Source organism: Galeopterus variegatus, unplaced genomic scaffold (genome assembly GCF_000696425.1).
Source record: "Galeopterus variegatus unplaced genomic scaffold, G_variegatus-3.0.2 Scaffold590, whole genome shotgun sequence".
Taxonomy (NCBI): Eukaryota; Metazoa; Chordata; class Mammalia; order Dermoptera; family Cynocephalidae; genus Galeopterus; species Galeopterus variegatus.
In genome coordinates, this window is record NW_007726701.1 from 2,188 (window position 1) to 27,616 (window position 25,429).

The following is a 25,429-nucleotide window of genomic DNA, read 5'->3' on the forward strand; positions in this document are numbered from 1 at the left end:
TAAAGCAATCTTGAACAAAAAGAACAAAGTTGGAGGCATCACATTTCCTGACTTCAAAATACACTATAAAGCTATAGTAACCAAAACAGCATGGCAGTGGCATAAAAACAGACAAATAGACCAACAGAACAGAATAGAGAGCCCCACAATAAGCCCACACACCTATAGACAGCTGATTTTCAACAAAGGTGCCAAGAATGTGCAGTGGAGAAAGGACAGCCTCTTCAGTAAATGGTGAAAATGGGATATCCACATGCAGAAGATTGAAATTAGAACCCTATCTCTCACCATACATGAAAATCAACTCAAAATGGATTAAAGACCTAAATTTAAGAACCAAAACTATGAAACTACTAAAAGAAAACATAGGAGTAATGCTACAGGAAATGGGAGTGGGCAGCACTTTTTTGAGTGAGACTACGGAGGCACAGGCAACTAAAGCAAAAATACAATGGGGCTACATCAAACTGAAAAGCTTCTGCACAGCAAGGGACACTGTCAACAAAGTGAAGAGACACCCTACAGAATGGGAGAAAGTGTTGTCAAACTACACATCAAAGGACTAATATCCAGAAGATATTAGGAACTCAAACAACTCAACAGCCAAAAAACAAATAACCCAGTTAAAAAATGACAAATAACACAGTTAAAAAATGGGCAAAGGACCCGAGCAGACATTTCTCAAAAGAAGACATACAAATGGCCCAATGAGCACATGAAAAAGGTGCTCAAAATCACTAATCATTGGGGAAATGCAAATTAAACCCAGAATGAGTTAGCATTTCACCCCAGTTAGAATGGCTATTATCAATAAGACAAAATAACAAATGCTGGTGAGGATGCAGAGAAAAGGGGACCCTCCTACTGTGCTGGTGGGCATGTGAGTTGGTACAGTCATTGTGGAAAGCAGTATGGAGGCTCCTCAGAGAACTAAAAATAGATCTACTTTACAACCCAGCTATCCCACTACTGGGTATATACCCAAAAGAAATAAAATCAATATATCAAAAAGACACCTGCACTCCCAGGTTCATTGCAGCACTATTCACAATAGCCAAGAGATGGACTCAACCTAGATGCCCATCAACAGATGAAGCTTTTAAAAAACTGTGGTATATATACACAATGGAATACTATTCAGCTATAAAAAGAGATGATATCCTATCATTTGCAGCAACATAGATGGAACTGGAAATCATCGTGTTAAGTGAAGTAAGTCAGGCACGGAATGACAAATACTGCATGTGAAATCTTAAAATAAAAAAAAAAAAGTGGTTCTTATGGAAGTAGAGAGTAGAATAACGGTTACCAGAGGCCGAGAGAGGAGGGAGTGAGGGAAAGAAGTGGTAGACTAATGGATACAAAACTGTGCTCTGTACCCTAAGTGAAAAAAAAAAAAAAAATCTACACATTCAATACAATCCCTACCAAAACACAAACAACATTCTTCACAGAAATAGAAAAAATGATCTTCAAATGTGTATAGAACCACAAAAGACACCATATTGCTAAAGCAATCTTGAACAAAAAGAACAAAGTTGGAGACATCATACTTCCTAACTTCAGAATACCTATAAAACTGCAGTAACCAAAACAGCATGGTACTGGCATAAAAAGAGACAAAGTGACCAATGGAACAGAATAGAGAGCCCAAACATAAACCCACACATTTCCAGCCAACTGATTTTCAACAAAGGTGTCTGTAATGGATTAAATTATGTCCCCCCAAAACTCAATGAAGCTTGAATTGTATTCCCCAAGTTTTATGTATTAGAAACTTAGTCACACAATGACTGTTAAGAGGGTGGGAAATCCTATTATAGTAATTGAAAGGTGGAGTCTTGAACAGGTGATTGGATCGTAGCACCATGCCCTAGTGAGTGGATTAAAAATGGTGGTCAGGGGCCGGCCCGGTGGCGCACTGGAGACTGTGCCACTTGGGAGCGCGGCGGTACTCCCGCCTAGGGTTCGGATCCCATGTGGAGACCGGTTCCCGCTCACTGGCTGAGCGCGGTGCGGGTGCAACACCGAGGGTTGCGATCCCGTTGCCAGTCCCCGGTACGGGCGCGACACCGAGGGTTGCGATCCCGTTACCAGTCAGTAGAAAAAAAAGTTAAAAAAATAAATAAATAAAAATAAAAATAAAAATGGTGGTCAGGTGTGTTGTTCTGAGGGCTTTAAAAGAAGAGAGTCTGTCTCTTTTTCTCTGCTCCCTCTCCATCCACCATCTTGCAATGTGAGACCCCTGGGTCACTGCTGCCACCACCAGAAGGACTTTGGATTTCTGTCTCAGAAACTGTAAGCAATAAATTTCATTTTCTTCATAAATCACCCAATTCAGTGTACTTTGTTATAAGCAACAAAAACAGACTAATACAGTGTCAAAAATACATACTAGGGATAGGACAGCCTCCTTAATAAATGATGCTAGGAAAACTGGATAGACACAAGAAGACTGAAACTAGACCCCATCTCTCACCACACACAAAAATCAACTCAAAATGGATCAAAGACCTAAATTTAAGATTCCAAACTATGAAACTACTAGAAGAAAATATAGGGGACATACTACTACATGAAATGAGGGTGGGATGCACTTTTTTGGGCAAGACTCCAAAGACATAGGCAACAAAAGCAAAAATACATACACGGGACTACATCAAACTAAAAACTAAATCTGTACCTCAAGGGACACTACCAATAAAGTGAAGAGACAATCCACAGAGTGGAAGAAAGTGTTTGCAAACTACACATCAGACAAGGGGTTAATGTCCAGAACGTATAAGGAACTCAAATAACTCAAAAGCAAAAAAAAAAAACAAATAACCCAATTTAAAAAATGGGCAAAAGACCTGAACAGACATTTCTCAAAAAAAAAAACATACAAATGGCCAACAGGCACATGAAAATATGCTCAACATCACTAATTGCTGATTAAAACCACAATGAGGTATCATCTCACCCCAGTTAGAATGGTTATTATCAACAAGACAGAAAGTAATAAATGCTGGTGAGGATGCGGAGAAAAAGAACTCTCCTACACAGTTGATGGGAATGTAAATTGGCAGATCCACTGTGGAAAGCAGTATGGAGGTTCCTCAGAGAACTAAAAATAGATGTGCCTACGACCCAGCTATCCCACTACTGGGTATATACCCAAAGGAAATGAAATCAATATATCAAAAAGACACCTATATTCCCATGTTCATTGCAACTCTATTCACAGTAGCCAAGAGATGGAATCAACCTAAATGTCCATCGATAGGTGAATCGATAAAAAAATGTGTATATATATATATACAACGGAATACTATTCAGCTGTAAAAAGAAATGATGTCCTATCATTTGCAGCAACGTGGATAAAACTGGAAATCATCATGTTAAGTGAAGTAAGTCAGGCACAGAAAGACAAATACCACATATCACTCAAACATGAAATCTAAAAAAAAATAAAATAAAAAAAGTGGTTCTCACCGAAGTAGAGACTAGAATAACGGTTACCAGAGGCTGGTTGGGGAAGGCAGACAGGGGAGAGGAGAAGTGGTGGACTAATGGGTACAAAACTATGCTATCTACCCTAAGTGAATCACGGTGCAGTATATAAGCATGTATTGAAACAACACACTATACCCCTACAAACATGTACAATTAGATGTTTATATAAATAATACTAATAAAATAAATGAACATTATATGTTAATAACTCTGAAATTTGTATCTTAATTTTAAACCTGTTCTCTAAGTCCTGGACTTTGTTTCCAATTCCTACATGAATCTCCACTTGGATGCCTCAAAGATATATAAAACTTATGCCTAAAACAGAACCCTTAATTTTCCCCATAAACTTGTTCCCTCTCAGTCTTTCCCAATAAAGGCTGCCTGGTTACATAAGCCACCAGTAGCAGTAGATTGTTCCTCTTTCCTCATCCCAAATCCATACCATCAGAAAATCCTGTAAACTCCATTTAAAAATATATCTCAAATCTGTCTCTCTCCACCTCCACTGGCTTCCATCACCTCTCAGCCTCAGCTATTGTAATAACTTCCTAACTCTCTGATTGTGACCAACCCCTCCCAACTAGAACCATGGCATTCTGTATCTTAGCCCTTTGTTAGTTTCCTTCCTAATACTCACTGTCACCTACAAATATGTTATTTATATGTCTGTCTAACTCTTTTTTTTTCTATCTTCTACACAGGAATGCAAGCTCCATGAGGGCAGGTATTGTTGTACCCCAAGTGTACAGTGAAGCACTATGCTTGAAACAATGCCAACATTTACTAAATATATACTGGGTAAAGAACTCTACTTTATTTTATTTATTTTAAGAGAATATGTCAATGCTTATAACCTACTCCAGGATACAGTGAAATCTTGCCCTTTCCAAACAATTGTTGTTGTTCTAAATGTTGTTACTCTCTTCTGCTTACTCTGCCTGTGAGAATTCAAAAGTTGGAATTCTATGCTCTATCTTCCACACATGTCATATAACTTTCCTGTTATTCTAGTTATTTTCTTGTATAATCAGTATATTTCCCTAGCTATTTTTCTATTACACTATTTCACTATTCTACCAAATATATTTTGCTAACATATTCCTTTCTCCTACTAATCTTACTATATTGTTATCATATTATATGCAGGTTCAACACCTTATATTCATTATCTCATTTAATCTTCACGACAACCCTACAACATATGTATATATATATTTTTTTTTTCCTTTTTTTTTTTTTTTTATCTTTTTTACTGACCGGTAACGGGATCGCAACCCTCGGTGTTGCACCCGCACCGCGCTCAGCCAGTGAGCGGGAACCGGTCTCCACATGGGATCCGAACCCTCGGTGGGAGCGCCGCCGCGCTCCCAAGCAGCACACTCTCCAGTGTGCCACCGGGCCGGCCCATATGTATATATTTTTATTTCCATTTCACAGATGAGGAGACAGAGGCATAGGGGGGTTAAATAATTTGCCTAAAGACAAAGACTTTGGAAGTACTAGAGCCAGGATTGAAATTCCAGTCTATTTGACTGTAGAGACCATAACTAGCAGTTTATATGTTTCTTTTACTTTGTTTTCTTTTTTTACTTCCTGAAGAAAAAAATAGCTGTTAGTTTCTTCGTTCCAAAGCTTATTTTAAAGAAGAGAAAATGGATGTCAGAGAAGGAAGGCAGTTTTCCCTAGCAGTGGTAGACAGAACAAAGATTCAAAACACAGCTGTCTGACTACAAAGCCAGTGATTTTTTTATTACCTCAGGGATTCTTAATCAAAGGATCAGAAATTCCACAGAAGAACATCAGAGGTCCATGGAACAGCTTAGAATTATAGGTAAAATTTTGTGTCTATTTATGTAAGTCCATTTTTCTGGAAAAATGGCCCATAGCTTCTCAAAGAGGTCTATGACTCCCTAAAAGGTTAAGAACCACCACTATACTGACTCCATAAGAAAAATAAGAAAATGAAACATGAAACCCAACACTTCTTAAAATAAATGTGATTTACAATGTACACGTTCATTTTTTAAAATTCTATTTTCATTCTTACTACAGAAAATAAACCAATACTCTCCAGCTAACTGTTTAGAAAACATTTTGTAAAAGAACCATTTTAACTCTAATCTGTTTATATACTTTAAATACTAAGAAATGATTACATTCAAAATGATTACATTCAAAATCTTACATTCTTCAGGCTGGACAGATGAATAACTCCCAAGATTTAATAGCTGACTGGTAAATGTTGATTGCAGTATTGTCTCACCAACCCACTGATCCTCACGGATAGTAACATCTAGAGAGGAAAAAAGGTTCTTATCATGCCATAAATTCTTTCACGCTGTGCTTAACTTACCAATCATAGCAAAATACTATGTATACCAGATGCCAGGCAACTAAAGTTCAGATAGGTTAAGTGAATTGCCTAAAGGCACAAAACGTAAAACAGCAAATCCAAATCTGAACCTAGGAATGTCTGCAGATAAAATAATAAAATTGCTTCCATGCATTTAAATGATATGAATATGGAATCTCACTGCTCTACAGAGAAAGGTTTAATGGTTTTCATACATACAGCAAATGGTAAAATGCATATTTCTGATAAATTAGAAATAAATATTTTAGGATAAAGAAGCAAAGTAATGGTTCCAAAGCAGTAGTGCCTACAAGAATATTCAGTATGCATTGGTCCATTCTGCTATAAAAATATCTGAATATAATATAATGCATCCTTAAAGGACTTGATTTTTCCCTCAATAGCATGGTAATCATCTTTTACAGATCTTAAAAGTGAAAGACTTTGGAGGTAGCAAACACATTCCAGTAGGAAAGATGGAGCTGTCTGATCTAAGATGAATAGAGAAGAACCATTTGGTGGAACTAAACATACCAACAGGTAGGAATAAAACTAGGTAGAACAAGATCTGTAAGTTGTAAAGAGAAAGAAAGAGGGCTTTCTCTCAGAATATAATCAGTGTACAAAGTGTTAGAAATATAAACATATATTAACGGTAGCAAAATAATTTGGAGATGAGAAAGGAAAACAACGATGCATAAATTCCAAGTGACTACTTCCAAATTTATATTCCAGGCCCTCTCCTCAGCTTCAGGCTCTTTTATCTAACTGACTAATGGACAGTCCCTCCTGGGTATTCTATTAACTCCCCAAACTCAGCACTGTCTAAACCTGCCTTTCCTCTCATATGACCCATCCCATTTGTTGGCACTTTGCTGCTAGTCATGTAAACCAAAATCTGAAGTCAGCTGGCCTCTCTCTTCCCACCTTCTGTCCCCAATCCCCCATCTACTGACTCTGACTCTTTAATCTGCCCACTGCCTTGCCACTGCTACCATTTTACCTCACACATTCCTCTCTCTCCTAACGGGTCCCCTTCCCCCTGCAATCCATGTCCTGCAATGCTAATTAGTGATTTATTTAGAGCATTAATGAGATCAGGTCGCTGGATAAAAGTGGCTCTCCACTGCCTAACCAGAAAGAGCTAGCACAGCTTTCAAGACTTTTTTCATGATCTGACCTTCGAGATGCCTGCTCTTCAGAAGAAAGGAACAAATGAGAAATTTCAATGAGAGCCTTCTGAAAATTGGGATTGTACAGCCTCTACTGGATTAGTGACATGTTAATTCCTGGTGGTGGGTGAAGGAAAAAGCAGTGCAACCCTTGCTTCCCACTCACTGTTTCACACACACAAAAAAACTTACTCAGAAATGGGTGAACAAGATACTTTTTCCTAAGGAAATAATGCAAAAAATGCCACAAAAACGTGATACTTTTTTTAAAAAGGTGTTTACAGAAATAACCTAAATGTTCGATAATAAGAAGATGGTTAAGTAAATTGTGGTAAAATCACTTGACAGAATGTCACCTAGCTGTTAATAACTATTGCTAGAGATTGCCGGGTTGAGTTTCCATCTCCTAGGAAAAGACCTCCTGGAAGGCTCACACAGTGACAGTAAATGCCTTGGTAAAATAACCATGGTCCAGGGTACACTCTGAGAAACCTAATTTTCTCAACATTCCAAATTTAGATTTCAGCTCTGTAACATAAGCTCAAATTAAACAAGTTAATGAGACAAGAAAAACCAGAACAATATTTTTTCATCTACAATGAGGCATTAATTGCCAAAGAAATAATACCTGCAGCCTTACACCTTGCAGGTAGTACTACAACTGGGAGGCTTTCCACTCACTGACATGCCCCAGCTCCTAGCTCCTCTTCTGCCTGTTCTTTAAACACTGTGGTTTCCCTGGTTAAGGCCAAGGTCCTCTTCTAATTCTAGTCAATAGTCTCCCTCAGACAATCCTTATTTACAGCATTTCTTCCCTCTATTGCTAAAAGTATAACAGCAAAATGTCTACTGTGTTACTAAATGGAATATGCGTGATCTGGAATACAACTGTTAAAGAGAATTTCTCAGTTTGGGGTGACTATTAATACGCAGTACGAGCTATCCAAGTCAGAGATACAATAAAGTACAATTGAATGCTATTAATTAAAATGGGATTTCACCCATAAATTTCTATGTAAATATAATTTCACTACTTAGGACAATGGAAAAGTACAGATTTCTTTTTTTTCCCCCACTATTCTTTATGATTACAATTTTATAGTAGAAGTATAGATTCTGGAGTCTAGGTAAAATCATGGCTTTGCCACTTCCTAGATGTGTGCCATCAAGCAAACTGCTTTACTTCTCTGGGCCTCAGTTTCCTCAGCCAGAAAATGGGGATAATAATCAGTACCTTCCTCATAAAGTTGTTGTAATGAGATATACATGTAGAGTCTGAAACAGGCTCAGATACAAAGTAAGCTCCCAATAAATACCAGCTGTTATATATATATTTATACAAACACACACACATTTTAAGGAGCATAGAGAAAACAACTGGAAGCTAACGCCCCAAAACTCTACTGGTGGCTAAATGAAGTTGGTATAATAGTAGGAGTATTTTCCTTTCCATATTTCTAAATGTGATTAACATAATTTTAATAATAAAAAACATAATAGAAGTCTACATATGTTCCCTCAGTAAGACTGTAATATGCACGACATTATTAGCATTAAGTAGCAGAAATACTGTTCTTTCATAAGACTGCTGATACAGTTAAAGAAAAGGGTTAAAAATAAGTCATATATAGACAAAACCATAAGAAAACAAAAAAGAGCCTAATGATATGACCTGAACACTTACACGGTGAGTGAATAAGAGCAGGGAAGGTTTCTTAAAAGAGATGATGAGTAGAAAGGAAGAACAGAACTAAATGAGTTGAACAGAGGTCTAGAAATAGCAGTGCAGGGCCGGCCCGTGGCTCACTCGGGAGAGTGCGGTGCTGATAACACCAAGGCCCCGGGTTCGGATCCCATATACGGATGGCCGGTTTGCTCACTGGGTGAGCCTGGTGCTGACAACACCAAGCCAAGGGTTGAGATCCCCTTACCAGTCATCTTAAAAAAAAAAAAAAAGAAAGAAATGGCAGTGCACAGGACACTGCGCAATGGCAAGGGGAACACCATGGATGCCATGAAGGGACCAATCACACTGGGCCCAGAACAGACAAATGATAAAAAAACGAGTCCTCGAAGACTTAAATTGGGAGAAAAAACAAACAAAAAGCACAAAAAAGCCACAGCTCTATAAACTACCACTATACCATGATGACCTCACCTGTGAGTAAAATTATATCTCCGAGAAACACTGTAAGTGCCCAAAACGCTGCAGTCCTCCACAGGAAAACCTTCTTCTTAATTTCTGATTGGTCAATTACTACAATTGTTGCTAAGGGCACTTTAGAGCCAGAATTTGGTCCAGATTTTATGTTTATTTCTTTCACATGACATGGAGATAGCACCAGAACTAAACAATTATACTTCTGACTTTTAGAATGACAATTTTTTATTAATGATGTTTTTTTAATACCCTTAAATTCTGACACATTCCTCCGGTCCAATGCTACGGCAGAATCTCTTACATTAGAAATTAGCTTCATTTTCTTAGATACGTGGGGGACTTTACATAGAGTTTTAAAATGGCCTGATTTCTCTTCAGAGGTCCAACTTCTTTTCACAGCACTTTTGTGAAAGGTATTTAGTTGGGAACACAGTATTCCTGAGCTACACAACTCAATATGTATCTCGTTTGGTGGTAGTTTATCTTCAGCGCTGAAAAGTTCTTGAGATTCTGTATTTTCTTCCAGACCTTTATCAGAGTTTATTTGACTGTGGCTACTTTTTGCTTCAGGACAAACAGAACTGAAAAGTTCCAAGGAATATGCTTCGTTCTGTCCACTTTCGCATACTTCTGCAAAGTCGCCCTTAGGCTGAATTGAGTTTTCTTCAGTTTTTATTTCCCCATGACTTGCCTTTGGTTCAATCTCCATGTTTATGGTCCCTTTATTTATAGAATTCTGCCCTTTATCCTTCGTTTGAGCTAAAAAAGCAACCTGGCTGGCAGTCATTATACTGAGAAATTCAGTATCAGTAGATATTTTAAGGTTTGGGACCTTCCTAACGGCTCCTTCAGACCTTGGCTTATCTACTGTATTAGAAAAGAATTCCGGACGTTGGTTTTGTATTTCGTGATGTTCCGTTGGCACACATTTTGTTCCTACAGATTCTGGCCCTATATTAATTTGTTGAGTACTACAGACCAAATCCAGTACAGCTGCACACTTGTGATCTAACCAAAAGGAATCTGTTTGAAAGTTTTGACCACATGTATTTGACTTATTTTCAGGCTGCTCTTCTGTAATTTTTTTATTTTCATGTTGAAGCTTTTGACACTTTTCTTCTTCAGTTAAATGATAGACTCTGCCCTTAAATCCACATATTTCCACATTAGAATTAGTCACATCACTGAGCCCTGAGGGGTGAATCTTCTGTGATTTTATATTCTGTGTTTCAGTAATACAACATTTAAAGTCATCTTTCATAAGAACAGATCTACTCATAGAGTTCACTAGAAAATGACCACTAAGAAGATCTGGAGGGCCAATAGATTCTTGGACTTCACGGTCTTCAAGATTTTTGTGCTTATGTTTTTCATCGCTCAGACGTAAAGAATGTTGACCGCACAAAAGATGAATTTTTTTCCAGGGGTCAGCAGTGGACATTAAAGAAGTTGTGTCCTGTGATACTGTCATTTTTAGTGGACCAACTGGAGCACCCAAAAAAATGTGAACTTGAGATCCTCCACTCATGGTTTCTGATAAAAATGAAAAATCCAAAATTAACATTTTGTCAGTAGATTTTTATATATTGATAACAAGTTAATAATGTACAAAAGAAAATTAATCCAAACTATGAACCAAAATATAACAGAGATGATTTATTTTGATGTGCCATTTAATTATAAAATTTATAAGTGCACAAGGAATCATAACAAAAAATTTAAATATTCACAAAAAATCTTCACCTAAAGACTCTCTTTAAGGGAAATAAAGCTAAGTATAGTAACCTTAAACACGTAAATTAATTCTTAGTATGTTCATGTCTTATGCTGTAAAAACTTGCCCTATTTAAATAATAAGTTAGTAAAGAAGGAGGGAAAAGGGCATTTATTTAATGGTATTATAGTCACCTTTAACTTACCTGTTTTCTTTACTCCTTAGATTACCTCAGTAAGTTTAGGGCCTCTTTCCTCCAACTGTGAACTCAATTCCCCAGACCAAATTAGAAGGCTCAAACCAGGAGGTAGAGAAAATAAAACACTGAGTCTCTCTTCAAAGTGTACAAGTGACTATATTATCTATCTTCACACCAATCTATCAGCACAATCAATAATTGTTTCTAGGGCCGGCCCGGTGGCGCACTGGAGAGTGCGCCGCTTGGGAGCGCGGCGGCGCTCCCGCCGAGGGTTCGGATCCCATGTGGAGACCGGTTCCCGCTCACTGGCTGAGCACGGTGCAGGCGCAACACCGAGGGTTGCGATCCCGTTGCCGGTCCCCGGTACGGGCGTGACACCGAGGGTTGCAATCCCGTCACCGGTCAGTAAAAAAGACAAAAAGGAAAAAATAATAATAATAATAATTGTTTCTACATTTTTTAAATCTTCCTTAAATACAATATAGATTAATAAAAGCATTTTGTAGCATATGGATAAAAAAGAAAGTCATTATTATTTATACCTGTTTTCACTACCTGTGGCACGTGATATAAGTACATTTAAGTAAGCATCATACTTACTGAGATAAACATAAAAAATTATACTAGTTTACCTGATAATAACTGACTTTCAATAAGTATTTACTAAATACATTTATTCCTAGAGTTCACTAAAAACATTCTAACAGTGGTACAGGGGCAAAAATACAGATAGGGTTCTTGGCCTAAGGGAACTGTTGGCCTGGTTTTTAAAAAACAAAAAGGAGAGAAACATACTAAATACAAAATTAATAGTTTCAAAATTATGTAATAATACCATAAGCTATAAATAGGAAACAATAACAATCTACCGGAGAAGAATGCTACTGTGGAAGGCAGGCATTGTGTCTAAGAGCATCTCAAACAAAAGAAATGGCAGCTGTAAAAGGGCAGAGTCATGAAAAACCACAGTATGATTAGTGACTTCTGGTTAGAGTACAGGGAACACATCAAATATGTTTAAATCCATAAGTTCATAAAGATAACTAAGGCGAACTCACTCAATGATCACCTTTAGAAGATGCTGGGGGACTAATTGTTTTAAAAGCTGATGAGTAAATAAAGAAGAAAAAAAAAGAAAAACTGATGAGAGGAAAGAAATTTTATGCTGTCTTTCTATACTAACAAGTATCTCAAGATGACCAACTACTTGATGAGAAAACTCTCTTTGTAGAATTACTCTAATAAACAAAAAAGGAATGATAGAATATTATTGTTTCGGAACTCCTAATGAAGTAATGGCTCTTCTAGGCAATGATTGTTCATGGCTGCTAACATCACAAAGACAGATGCTATAAATGAGCACTGAGAAAACCTGCTGATTGAGGCCAATTATAACGTATGAACCTTATTTAGATCCTGATTTCAACAAACAAGTGTAAAAATATTATAAGAATATAAGAAAAACAAACTGATTGATATAAGAACATTAAGAGCTTATTGTTATTTTTTTAGTGGGATAATGTTATGAATGTATTAGTCTGTATTCTGTTGCTTATAACAGAATACCTGAAACTGGCTAATTCATAAAGAAATGAAATTTATATTTTACAGTTTTGGAGGCTGGGATGTTCAGGGTTCTGGGTGCACATCTGGTGAGGGCCTTCTTCTTGGTACAGAGTCCCATAGCAATGCAGAGTATCACATGGCAAGAATGCAAGAGCCCTTTCATGTGTTCTCCTTACAAAGCCACCAGTCCAGACCCATGACAATCCATTAAACTATCACCCCATTACTCTGTGAAAGGGTTAGTCCATTCACGAGGACCTAGTCCTTACAATTCAATTATCTCCCAAAGACCCCAACTTTCAAACATCATAATCAGATTTCCCACTCTCTTAATAGTTACAATAAGGATCAAGTTTCCAACACATGAACTTTTGGGGGATATGTTCAACCCACAGCACTGAGGTTATGTTTAAAAGAGTTGTTCATGGCTTGCTGGTTAGGTCGGTTGGTTAGAGTGCAGTGTTGTAACCCCAAGGTTAAGAATTCAGATCCCCACATTGGACAGCTACAAAAATAAATAAAAGAGTTATATTCTACAGATGCATAATGAGTGTTTGTAGATAGAATGGTGTGACATCTCAAATCTCTTTAAAATAACTGGAAGGGTGAAGGCAGTGAGGGTGTAGATGAAACAAGATGACCATTGTTGATAATTGTTGAGGCGGGGTGATAGAACACACAGGGGTTCACTGCACTAATCAATCTACTTTTACATATGAAAAGCTAGGGCTTACAGACCCCTCGAGTCTGTTGCACAGATGAGGTTACAAACCCTCCACACACAGGTCTGTGAGCTAGGTAATAGAAAAAAAAGGTTCTGGGAGCCGTGAGTACAGAAAAATGAATGGGTTTTATTCAGATCTAGGAGCAACTGTCCTAGTGGCTTCTCTGAGAGTTCTGAGAAAAAAGAAAAGGCTCTGGGAGCTGTGGGTATAGAGAAATGAATGGGTTTTATTCAGATCCAGGAGCAACTGTCCTAGTGGCCCCTCTGAGAGTTCTGAGGAGCACTGGGGATCAGAGCTGTTAGTCTTTTATACTTAAGTGCACAACCCTGGACACCTGGGTGCCCAAACACAACTTACCTTAAGTAGTCACAAGGAACCCCTGAGGATATTTACAGCAAATGCTTGGCAAGACTCTGAACATCTGAGGGGCTTTGATATTTTCTTATTTTTCCCAACAACATATGTTTGAAATATCCTATAATACAAGTCCTCCTTTTTGTTGTTTTTAAAAAATACTATTTCACACCCACAGGACTGGGGTAAATTTTAAACATTTTTAAACATTAAAAATTTTAAACATAAATACGCAAGATTGAGGAACTCTTACACAGCTGGTGGAAGAGTAAATTAGCGCACCACTTTGAAGAACAATTTGGCAAACACGGTAAAGCTGAAGATGCACATATCATGTAACAAAACAATTCCACTTCCAAGTTTCTGCCCTGGAAAACTCTTGTACACATACATCACAATATACATAGATACATCATACAATCATAATTTTAAGTGAAAAAAATAATTTGAAGAATATATAACTTATGATGCCAATATGTTAAGTTTTAAAATATGCCTGAGAATAAATCACCAAATTCAGGATTGTTACCTTTGGGAGGGAGGAATGGGGATGTGGTGGGTAAAGAATATGAGAGGGCTTCACCCGTGTTGAACATGTTTTATTTTTTTAACTAAGTGTGGTTACAGAGGTGTTTCTTATATTATTCAGAAATACTTCATAATATTAAAAAAAAATCCTAGAGTGCTGGCCAGTTAACTCAGTTGGTTAAAGCATGGTGCTGATAACACCAAGGTCTAGGGTTTGATCCTTTTATTGGCCAGGTGCCAAAAAAAAAAAAAAATCTTAGAAAGAAAAACATTGAGAAGCAAGATTACAGATGATTTTTTTTAATATTTCTATATTTTAAAAGTAATATTGTGATAAATAATCAATGTGTTTTATTTTCATAATAATCAAATTGTTTTTGTTTGGTAATTCAAGCTTTTCTTTCACAATATTCAAACTGCATATAGTGTTCCAATAGTTATATAATGCCATATATCTAACATTTCAGTATAAGAGCTGACTGCAGTGATTGCAGCTGTTAATATATTAGTAGCTAAAATAAAGACATACTGTAATTTTCATACTGCTTATTATAGTGAATTAGTACTAAGGAAACAAAATTATACTAATTTTAGGTGTCAACTTTTGACCCACTGCAAATCAAAGGCCTAAGCATGCCTATAATTAGTATAATAACTGTTGGGAAAATACAGGAAAATGGTCAGGGCCCCTCAGATGTTCTGAATCTTGCTGAGCATTTGGCGTAATATGCACATGCACCCAGGTGTTCCTTGGTTATTGTCTATTGTAATTGCACATGTGCACCCAGATGTCCTGGGTTATGGACTTAAGTATAAAGGACTAACAGCTCTGATACACGGTGCTTCTCAGGACTCTCCAGGAGGCCACTAGGGCACTAGGGCAGCTGCTCCTAGCTCTGAATAAAGCCTAATAATTTTTTACCCACTGCTCCCAAGAACTTTTCCTATTACCTAGCTCGTAGATCTGCATGTGAAGGGTTTGTGACCCAGTCTGTACAACGGGCTTGAGCGGTCTGTGAGCCCTAGCCCTGTTGGTAGTCGTGTAGCTTTACAATTGGTGTAGTTGGCAGGATTCTGAGCAGGTACGGGAGCCAATAGCCCCTTGGGAGAAGGAGGAAACGTGGCTACTCTTGAGTATGTTGTGCCCGATGGCCACTTTCCTGTTGACGGGGATCTGGTTGCTGCTCACTATACCACAAGTCAGCATAGACCAGGCACTCCACAAAGCAGTTCAGCTTCAAGATTTGCAGTGGAAAGCCCCTGGGGAGGGGAAGAAAATGTTACTATCCTTGAGTATGTATGCCCGGAAGCCACTAATCTGCTGACCAGAGTCTGGCTACTGTTCACTGTACTGCAAGCTGATCAAGATTCGAAGCAGAAAGCAGAGTTGTTGGAAGCCCAGATAATTGTCCTGGAGGATGATGTACAGTGACTGGCCATCCCTGCTTCTCACACCAAGGAGAATGAAAAACCCAGCGGTGAGTTGGGGGAGACCATGCGTCTCCAGGCACAACCTGTTGTGCATCAGAAACTGAAGCTTGAGCAGCCTATGGGACTAGGTGGACAACCAGTGGGCAATCCACAGGTGACACAATTCACTACCTATGTTCCATATGCCCAGGTCGAATTAGTCAACTTGGGGAGACAGTTCTGGCAGAAATAGGGAGAGCCCCTGGCTGCTTGGCTTCTGTGGTTATGGGACCTAGGGGTGGATAGTGTGATATGCTCTGGTGAGGAGATAGAAAAGTTTGCCTCCATTACCATGCACCCATCCCTGAGGCAGTGACTACAAAATAGCTGCAGATATGCACAAGGACCAGATTAATGGCCCTTAATGAACTGGATGAATGCAGCTGCCTGAACGGTGGGTGAATGCTGAAGAACTGCCCCAAATTGCGAGCAAATGGCAAACATATGCCAAGTTGGTTCAAATAACTTGGGAGCTGGTGATGGGGCAGTCCATGTTTAACACGAACACCCATGGCCTGGATGATGAATGTTTTACAGGCAGCATGACAGACATAGTGCTGCAAAATACCCCACCAATGTCCTCTGGGTCACTGATAGCTATACTGGCCCCATACATTGGTCATCCTATACATGAAGTAATGACCATGATAGCCAACCTGGGTGAAGTAGAGGAGACAAGCAAAGGGGTCCGAAAGCTGGCTAATACCAACCCCCCAAGAAATACTCAGGATTTTATCCCAAGGGGACCAAGCAAGATCAGCTGTAAGCAGATGTTGCTTGACTTGCTTGCAGCAGGGGTTAATAGCAAGAAAACTGACTGGCAACCAAATGCTGTCCTGGTTTGCCTTGTGGCACCAATTGCACCCTGAACAGTGTTTCACTAAACGTTCAGAAACAGGTAGCAAGGTACACCCAGTGGATTTAAAGGATTTTTTGATTGCTCCCGAGGAGGTGGATGAACTCTTCCTTTTTGATTAGGGAGCAGGCCAAGGTGCTCATCTTTCGGGGGCAGGCGAGGACCAGAGGCCTCATGTCGAATTGGTAATACATTGGTCAAGGACAAATGTGCAGCATGTTTTGGCATTGGTGGATATGGGTGCAGAATGTAGCCTGATATATGGCAATCCAGGTAAGTTTCCAGGGGCCACAGTTCATATAGATGGCTATGGAGGACATACTACTGAGGTCAAAGCTGTGTGATTGCCATTGGGCATAGGAAGATTACCTCCTCATGTACATAAATCTCCCGTAGCTGAATACATCTTGGGTATGGATGTACTTTTTGGTTTGCACCTGCAAACAACAGTTGGAGAGTCTTGGATGCAAACATGGACATTAAAGCCTGTGTTATGAGAATATGCTATACATGACCCACAGGTGTTACCCAAGTCAAGATGTGTAGTTAACATAAAGCAGTATCACCTACCAGGAGGACATGCAGACATAAGTGCCACTATATTGGAATTAGACAAAGTTGGCATCACTTGTCTAGCTCATAGCCCATTTAATGCTCCACTATGGCCAGTGAAAAAGCCTGATTGTACCTGGAGAATGGCTATAGATTATTGAAAACTGAACAAAGTAGTGCCTCCTTTGCATGAAGCTGTGCCTTCAGTTCACGACTTGATGGACCAGCTGATGACTCAGCTGGGGACTTATCATTATGTATTCGACCTTGCAAATGCTTTTTTCTCTATTTCAGTCTTGGCTGATAGCGAAGATCAGTTCACCTTCATCTGGGAAGGAAAACAGTGGACCTTTCAAGTATTTCCCCAAGGTTATCTGCATAGCCCAACCATCTGTCATGGTTTGGTAGCTGGGGACCTAGCCAAGTGGACTAGGCTCAGCATGGTTACAATGTTTTACTACATTGATGATATGTTACTAACCTCTGATTCTCTTGCAGATTTAACCCAGGCAGCTCCAATGCTGTTAAGTCATTTGGAACAATGTGGGTGGGCCGTGAACACAGCCAAAGTGCAAGGACCTGGGCTGTCAGTCAAATTCTTGGGAGTGGTCTGGTCAGGTAAGACGAGAGTCATCCCAGAAGATATTATAGTCAAAATACAGGCATACCCTCAACCCACAACTGTAGCTCAGCTACAGACATATTTGGGACTTCTGGGGTATTGGTGAGCTTTTGTACCCCATATGGCCCAAATGGCATACCCACTGTATGCATTAACAAAGAAAGGAGCCCCCTGGGATTGGACTGAGTAAGTAGAATGGGCTTACCAGGCTACAAAGAGGGCAATACAGCAAGTACAGGCTTTACAAGTGGCTGATCCCACTAAGCCTTTTGAATTAGACGTACATATAACCCAAGAAGGGTTAGGATGGGGTTTCTGGCAGAGATAAGACTGATTCCAAACACCTGTAGGATTCTGGTCTCAGCTCTGGAAGGGGGCTGAAGTGCATTATTCTCTAACATAAAAATAGTTAGCAGCTGTGTATTCTGCCACTGAAGCTATCACAGGAACTGCCAAAGTCCTAGTAAGGACGACATACCCCATACTAGGTTGGCTGTGCACATGGGCAACAACCCCTAAAACAGGCATAGCTCAGACTCCCACTCTGGGTAAATGGGGAGCATATATAGAACAAAGAAGCACTGTGTCAATGACTCCTCTGTCCAAAAAGTTGTAAACTGTGCTAGGACCAGTAGAGGTTGTGGAGGAAACTTTGACACAACCTTTACCCATGGAGGTGGAAGCTAAACCTTTCCTTGAGGGACAGGGACCTATCACAGAGCAAGCTTGGTATACAGACGGCTCTGGCATGGGACCCTCAGCATCGTAGACAGCTGTTGCTGTACAGCCCTTCACAGATACCATGTGTTATAAAAATGGCACAAGGCAAGGCAGTCAATGGGCTGAGCTGAGAGCAGTATGGATGGTGATTAAAAAAAAATGAGCTTGGGCCATTAACCATCTGTACTGATAGCTGGGCTGTGTACAAAGTTTTAACCCTTTGGATTTCTACTTGGAAATATCAACAGTGGATGGTAGGCCACCAACCCCTGTGGGGACAAGCCATGTGGCCAGAGTTATGGGAACTGAGACAAGAGAAAGAAGTAACTCTTTTCCCTGCCACAGGACACTTTCCCTTAGCCAGTCCAGGCAATGACAAAGCCGATGCCTTGGCTAAGGTAAGATGGCTGGAGAAAGCCACAGCTGCTGATGCAGCCCAGTGGTTACATGGACAAATGCAGCATGCTGGCAGCAAAACCACGTGGATGGCGGCTCAAAGATGGGCGCTGCCTATAAAATGGGAAGATGTAGTGAATGCCTGTCATGTTTGTCCAGTATGTGCTCAAGAGAGCCCACACTCCCACGTGGTGCCCCATACAGATGGGCAAATAACTTGAGCAAGGGTGTCCCTGACTCAATGGCAAGTGGACTTTGTCGGACCACTGCCAAGGTCAGAGAATTCCAGATACGTCTTCTGTTTGTATGGCCTTGTAAGACCCCAGACCAGGTAAACACTGTGAAGTCACTGAATAGCCTTAAGGCCATGTACAGCCGGCCTGTAGTCATAGAGAGTGATAATAGAACCCACTTTACTGGCCATGAGATTCAGAAGCGGGCTTCCCAGTTGTCTATTCAATGGAAGTTACATGTGCCATATCATCCCCAGGCAGCGTGAATGACTGAACAATACAATGGTCTTTTAAAAAAGGGACTAAGACTATCTGCCCAACCCCCATCCCTGAAGGGGTGGACATGGCAGTTATGGCTGACAGGATTCTAAAAGAGAGACCCCACAAGGGCGGACCCTCTCCAGTGGAAGCTACCAGTGTTCTGGGTGTGGGTACCAGAGTCGCCTGGGCACATACATACGTTCGTGTGACCAATGTGTTGGCTGAATATGCACTGAACTTCCCATCAGTCTGACTACAGGATTCCCATGGAAAATCACCCCAATGATGACTACTAACCGGACATGTGCGGCTAACAGATGAAAGGACAGAACTACAGGACAAGCCTTAAGGCATACTGAACAGACACTAGGTTATATAAGTGTAAGGGTCATTTATCCTCACTAAGGGAACATCAGAAGATTCTGAACATGTAGACTGGATGGCGAGGGACCATGAAGGGGTGGATTGTTGGGAAAATACAGGAAAATGGTCAGGGCCCCTCAGATGTTCTGAATCTTGCTGAGCATTTGACATAAATATGCATGTGTGCCTAGGTGTTCCTTGGTTATTGTCTATTGTAATTGCACATGTGCACCCAGATGTCCTGGGTTATGGAGTTATGTATAAAGGACTAACAGCTCTGATACATGGTGCTTCTCAGGACTCTCCAGGAGGCCACTAGGGCACTAGGGCAGCTGCTCCTAGCTCTGATTAAAGCCTAATAATTTTTTACCCACAGCTCCCAAGAACTTTTCCTATTACCTAGCTCGTAGATCTGCATGTGAAGGGTTTGTGACCCAGTCTGTACAACGGGCTTGAGCGGTCTGTGAGCCCTAACCCTGTTGGTAGTCATGTAGCTTTACAATAACATATCCCACCCTCATTTAATCCTTGTGGAAAGAATAACCTGCGTAAGGATTAACTGGTATATTAGTAAAACATGTTATTATTAAATTCACCACTAGGAGGCCCCAAACGGCACAGCAAAAAACATCAAATTTTAAATATATATCAAAATCAAATGGAAGAGGGGGAAACACATTATCCTTAAGTGTTGGTGGGAATACTTAGATACAGTCAGCCCTCTGCATCCAGGGGTTCCACATCCCTGGATTCAACCAACCTTGGATCGAAAATATTCGGGAAAAAAAAGATGGATGCATCTGTATTAAACGTGTACAAACTTATTCTTCCTGTCATTATTCCCTAAACGACCCAGTATAACAGCTGTTTACATAACATTTATATTGTATTAGGCAGTATAAGTAATCTAGAGATGACTTAACGTATACAGGAGGGTGGGCACAGGTTATATACAAATACTACACCATTTTGTATAAGGGACCTGAGCATCCATGGGCTTTGGTATCCAAAGGGGGTCCTAGAACCCATCACCATGGATACTGAAGGACCACTGTATATGTAAATCAAATGCATAAAATTACCATGATAACGAACTTTCCTCTCTTGAATCTTTGGGTTTCTTCTCCAATGGTTTTTTTCTCTTTAGACTCAAATCTTTAAAAACAAAACAGAAAGCAAACTTCTCCTATGTTGTTTCTTTGTTCTCACTTCCCATTTATACTTCAACTCACTTAACTCCAACAATTTTGCTATAACGCTTTTCACTATGGAAACTAACGACTTTCCAATAACCAAATCCAAAGGTCAGTTTTCAATCCTTACACCTTACTACCATTTGAAACTGTTTATCAATCTTCCTTTCCTGAAACATTCTACTTTTTTGATTCTGTGAGACCACCAAATTGGAATTCTTTTGTGCTTAAAAGACAGATATGTACAGGTTTATTTGTTCAATCATTCATGTAACAAATACTTTTTTTTTTTTTTTAAAGATGACCGGTAAGGGGATCTTAACCCTTGACTTGGTGTTGTCAGCACCACGCTCAGCCAGTGAGCGAACCGGCCATCCCTATGTGGGATCCGAACCCGGGGCCTTGGTGTTATCAGCACCGCACTCTCCCGAGTTAGCCACGGGCCGGCCCGTCATGTAACAAATACTTAATGCTACGTGCCAGCCACTATGCTTGGTACTGGGAATGCAACAACAATAACAAGGAGCTTCTGATCTGATAGGAGAGACAAAGTGACAATTATAAAATAAAATAGTGATACGAGCTACTACAGGATTAAAAGCAGGGGTGTCCCTAGAAGGGAGAATCCTGAAAAAACTCAACCCATGTGGGACTGCCCATTATCTCCATTTTTCACAGACTCTTAGGACTAGAGTTAATCATAAAATTTTGAAACTGGATTTTAATAATGTTCAGAAAAAAGGAATGTCGGGGCCGGCCCGTGGCTCACTCGGTAGAGTGCGGTCCTGATAACACCAAGGCCCCGGGTTCGGATCCCATATAGGGATGGCCGGTTTGCTCACTGGCTGAGCGTGGTGCTGACAGCGCCAAGCCAAGGGTTGAGATCCCCTCACCGGTCATCTTTAAAAAAAAAAAAAAGGAAAAAGAAAAAAGGAATGTCGGGGCCGGCCCGTGGCTCACTCGGTAGAGTGCGGTCCTGATAACACCAAGGCCCCGGGTTCGGATCCCATATAGGGATGGCCGGTTTGCTCACTGGCTGAGCGTGGTGCTGACAACACCAAGCCAAGGGTTGAGATCCCCTTACCGGTCATCTTTAAAAAAAAAAAAAAAAGGAAAAAGAAAAAAGGAATGTATTACAGATCCTAAGGCATCCCCACTGCCCACCCCAACAGAGGGCCCTGGAAAGCTGCCCTAACTGCCTCACTGAAGGAACAGTCCTGCTACAGGGAATCTCCAAAATATGTAAAAAGAATCTAAGACAGTCACTGCTTCTGTGTCCTCACTTAACATTTTCTCCTAAATGTCCTGCTATCTGACCTTCATTTCCTATCTCTATTAAGACAACAATGAAGTCCAAATTGCTAAATAAGTACTCATGGTACTTCGCCACTCCAGTTGTGAAACTCTCTTTCCTTAGTTTCTAGTCTCCTAACTAGTTCTTCTATCTCTCCGGTTTTTCTTTCTCTATTTCATCTTCCTTGGGCCATCTCTTCTTCTCATTCCATATATCCCTGGAGAATTTCATCCAATCAAATTCATTTAACTACCACATACCCAACTGAGCTTTACAAATCTATACTGAACCAACCTCTCTCCCAAACTTAAGGTCTATTTCCGGCATCACTACATTTGACAGGATCACAGTAGAATTAAAGGCAATATTCAAAGCAGGGAAAAGTGGTGGAACACTCAAAGGTGACACAAAGCGGCCTTGAAAGATAAGAGATCTCTCAGGACATGGGATGCCTGAGACAAAAAAAAAAGTTCTATAAAGCACAAGTTTATTTACATATAACAGTTATTTCAGTATGCCTCACATATTTGACTAAATAAATTCCCCTGTAAGTGGGCCCCCCAAAAATTGACTAGAAAGTGGCCCTGTTAATTCAAAAAAGTCATTTAAAAAGAAGACTTCATGTATATCTAAGTCTGCTGCTACTAAATCCTGCAATTTATAGGAGTTGTGAGTGTGTGAGCAGGACAGGGTGGGGGGTGGAGAGTGGTGAGGACAGGAAGAAACAAAATATTTATCATACCAAAATTACACATACTGAAGAGCTAATTTATGAACAACTAATGAATTGCAATGATTCTAGGACATGTTTGGGTATACTCTGAGGGTTAAAGCTCATTAATACCAGATGAAACTTGAAAGTACACATCCATTACTGGAGTTAATAATTACACAATTTCTCAATCTGCAGAAGGCCACTTCAGTACCCTTTATCTTTAGAGTGGTCAGAGTCTGATGAATGGGTCAAACATTTATAAAGCAGGATGAACCGTATCAGGTTTTGTCTTTGCAGAACACTGCAACTAAAAAATGCTTATTACAAAATATATGTGGTTAAAAAAAAAAAGCTTTCTCCATCTTATTACCAACCAAAATAACTCAGTTTGTATTAGTCCGTTTCTGTTGCTTATAACAAAATACACAGAACTGGGTGACATAAAGAAAAGCTTACTGTTTCTGAGGCTGGGAAGTCGAAAGTCCATCTGGTGGTGGCAACAGCAACCCAGGGATCTCACATTGCAAGATGGTGGAAGCAGAGAGAGCAGAGAGACTCTACTCTCTCTTCTTTTAAATCCCTCAGAACTAAGCCCCTGATCACCATTTTTAATTCATTCACTACTGCATGGTCCTACAATCTAATCACCTCTTCAAGGCTCCATCTTTCAATTACTATGATAGGATTTCCCTTGACAATTACAGTAGGGACCAAGTTTCTAATGCATAAAATTTGGGGGACACAATTCAAGCTTCAGTGAGTTTTAGGGGACATAATTCAATCCACTGCACTGTTATAATGTCTTTGCACATCTACTTTACCAAAAACACTAAGCAATCTTAAAGTTACTCAATAGCATCAAATGACAAATGAAGAGGCAGCATAAGATTGTAGCTTTTTTTTTTTTTCCTGGTGGCCAATCAGTACAGGGATTTAAACCCGTGACCTTGGTGTAATAAGGCTGTGCTCTAACCAAATGAGTTAACTGACCAGCCCCAAAGGGATTGTAATTAAAAGCACAGGTTTTGGAATAAGACAGATGTAGGTTCAAATCCCTACTCTGCAACTTACTAAAAAATGCAAACTTGAAATTGGTTTTTTTTTTTTTTTCCTTTTTGTCTTTTTTCGTGACCAGTAACGGGATTGCAACCCTCAGTGTCGTGCCTGTACCGCGACCGGTAACGGGATCACAACCCTCAGTGTCGCGCCCGTACCGTGACCGGTAATGGGATTGCAACCCTCGGTGTCGCGCCTGCACCGCGCTCAACCAGTGAGTGGACCAGTCTCTATATGGGATCCGAACGCTCGGCGGGAGTGCTGCCGCACTCCCAAGCGCCGCACTCTACCGAGTGCGCCACCGGGCCGGCCCACAAACTTGAAATTGTTGAAGCTAGGTGATAGTTACATGGGATTCGTTATACTATTACTTCTATCTCTGCAAATATTTTAAGACATCCAGAATAATAAATTAAATTTATTTATCTGTCAAATGAGAATTAAGTTTCTTTATCTGTCAAATAAGAATAACATCAATTTCTATCTTACAATGAGGTTATGAGATTGCATATAGTAATTACTCAATAAATGTCAGCTTTTTATAGTTTTAAACCTAAGAAACTACACACACATACTTGGTGACACTCACAACCCATTGTATTTTCCTTCATGTTTTTGTTTTCACACATATTTTTACACAGTGGTTATCATAACATTGAAATAATTTTGTATCCTGCTTCAATCCATATATTGCCACTGTTTTAGGTCAATTAGTAATCTTCCTAATCATTTTAATGCTAGTTTAATATTTTAATGAATCTCATTTAGTAAACAATTACTGTCTAATTCAATAACTTATTTCTAACATGTCACTACTATAGACGTTGCTGCAATAAATTATTTGGTACATTTAGCATTACTTTTAAATTATTTTATTATGATAAACTCCCAGCTATGGAATAACTGGGTCAAAGATGTATAACTTTTCATGGCTCTTAGTATTTGTTATATTGCTGTTTGCAAAAGAACTGGACAGTTTATAATGCTACAAACAATGGCTGAGGGTGCCAGTCTTAACCACAACCTTGGGAGCATCTAAAAAGTGATTCTGTGAGAGTGCAAAGATACTGTTGATATGGATTGTGTCCCCCAAGATTTATGCTTAGTACCTTGATCTCCACTGTGACTGTTAAAAGGGTGAGAAATCTTATTATGGTAACTGAAAGGTGGGGCCTTGAAGAGGTGATTACATTCTGAGGACCATGCCTACTGAATGAATTAATAATGGTGGTCATGAGTATGGTTTTGAGAGCTTTAAAAGAAGAGCACATGTGAAGTTCTCTCTCTCTGCTCTGCCATTTTCTGCCACGTGAGACCCCTGGGTCACTGTCACCAGCACCAAGACACTCACCAGCTGTGTTCCCTGAACTTTGGACTTCCCAGCCTCTGAAACCATAAAAAATAAATTTTTGTTTTCTTACAAATTAC

At 39.8% G+C, this 25,429-nt stretch overlaps 1 protein-coding gene across 1 annotated transcript; it reads right to left on the reverse strand.

The window, feature by feature from the left end:
• Positions 1-5,639: 5,639 nt before the first annotated feature.
• On the reverse strand, positions 5,640-10,712 carry FAM35A (family with sequence similarity 35, member A). Its single transcript, XM_008570318.1, has 2 exons — positions 9,182-10,712; positions 5,640-5,791 (listed from the first exon to the last, which is right to left on the reverse strand). Exons 1-2 carry the CDS (start codon positions 10,710-10,712, stop codon positions 5,640-5,642), a joined length of 1,683 nt encoding a protein of 560 aa, XP_008568540.1.
• Between the last annotated feature and the right edge of the window lie 14,717 nt (positions 10,713-25,429).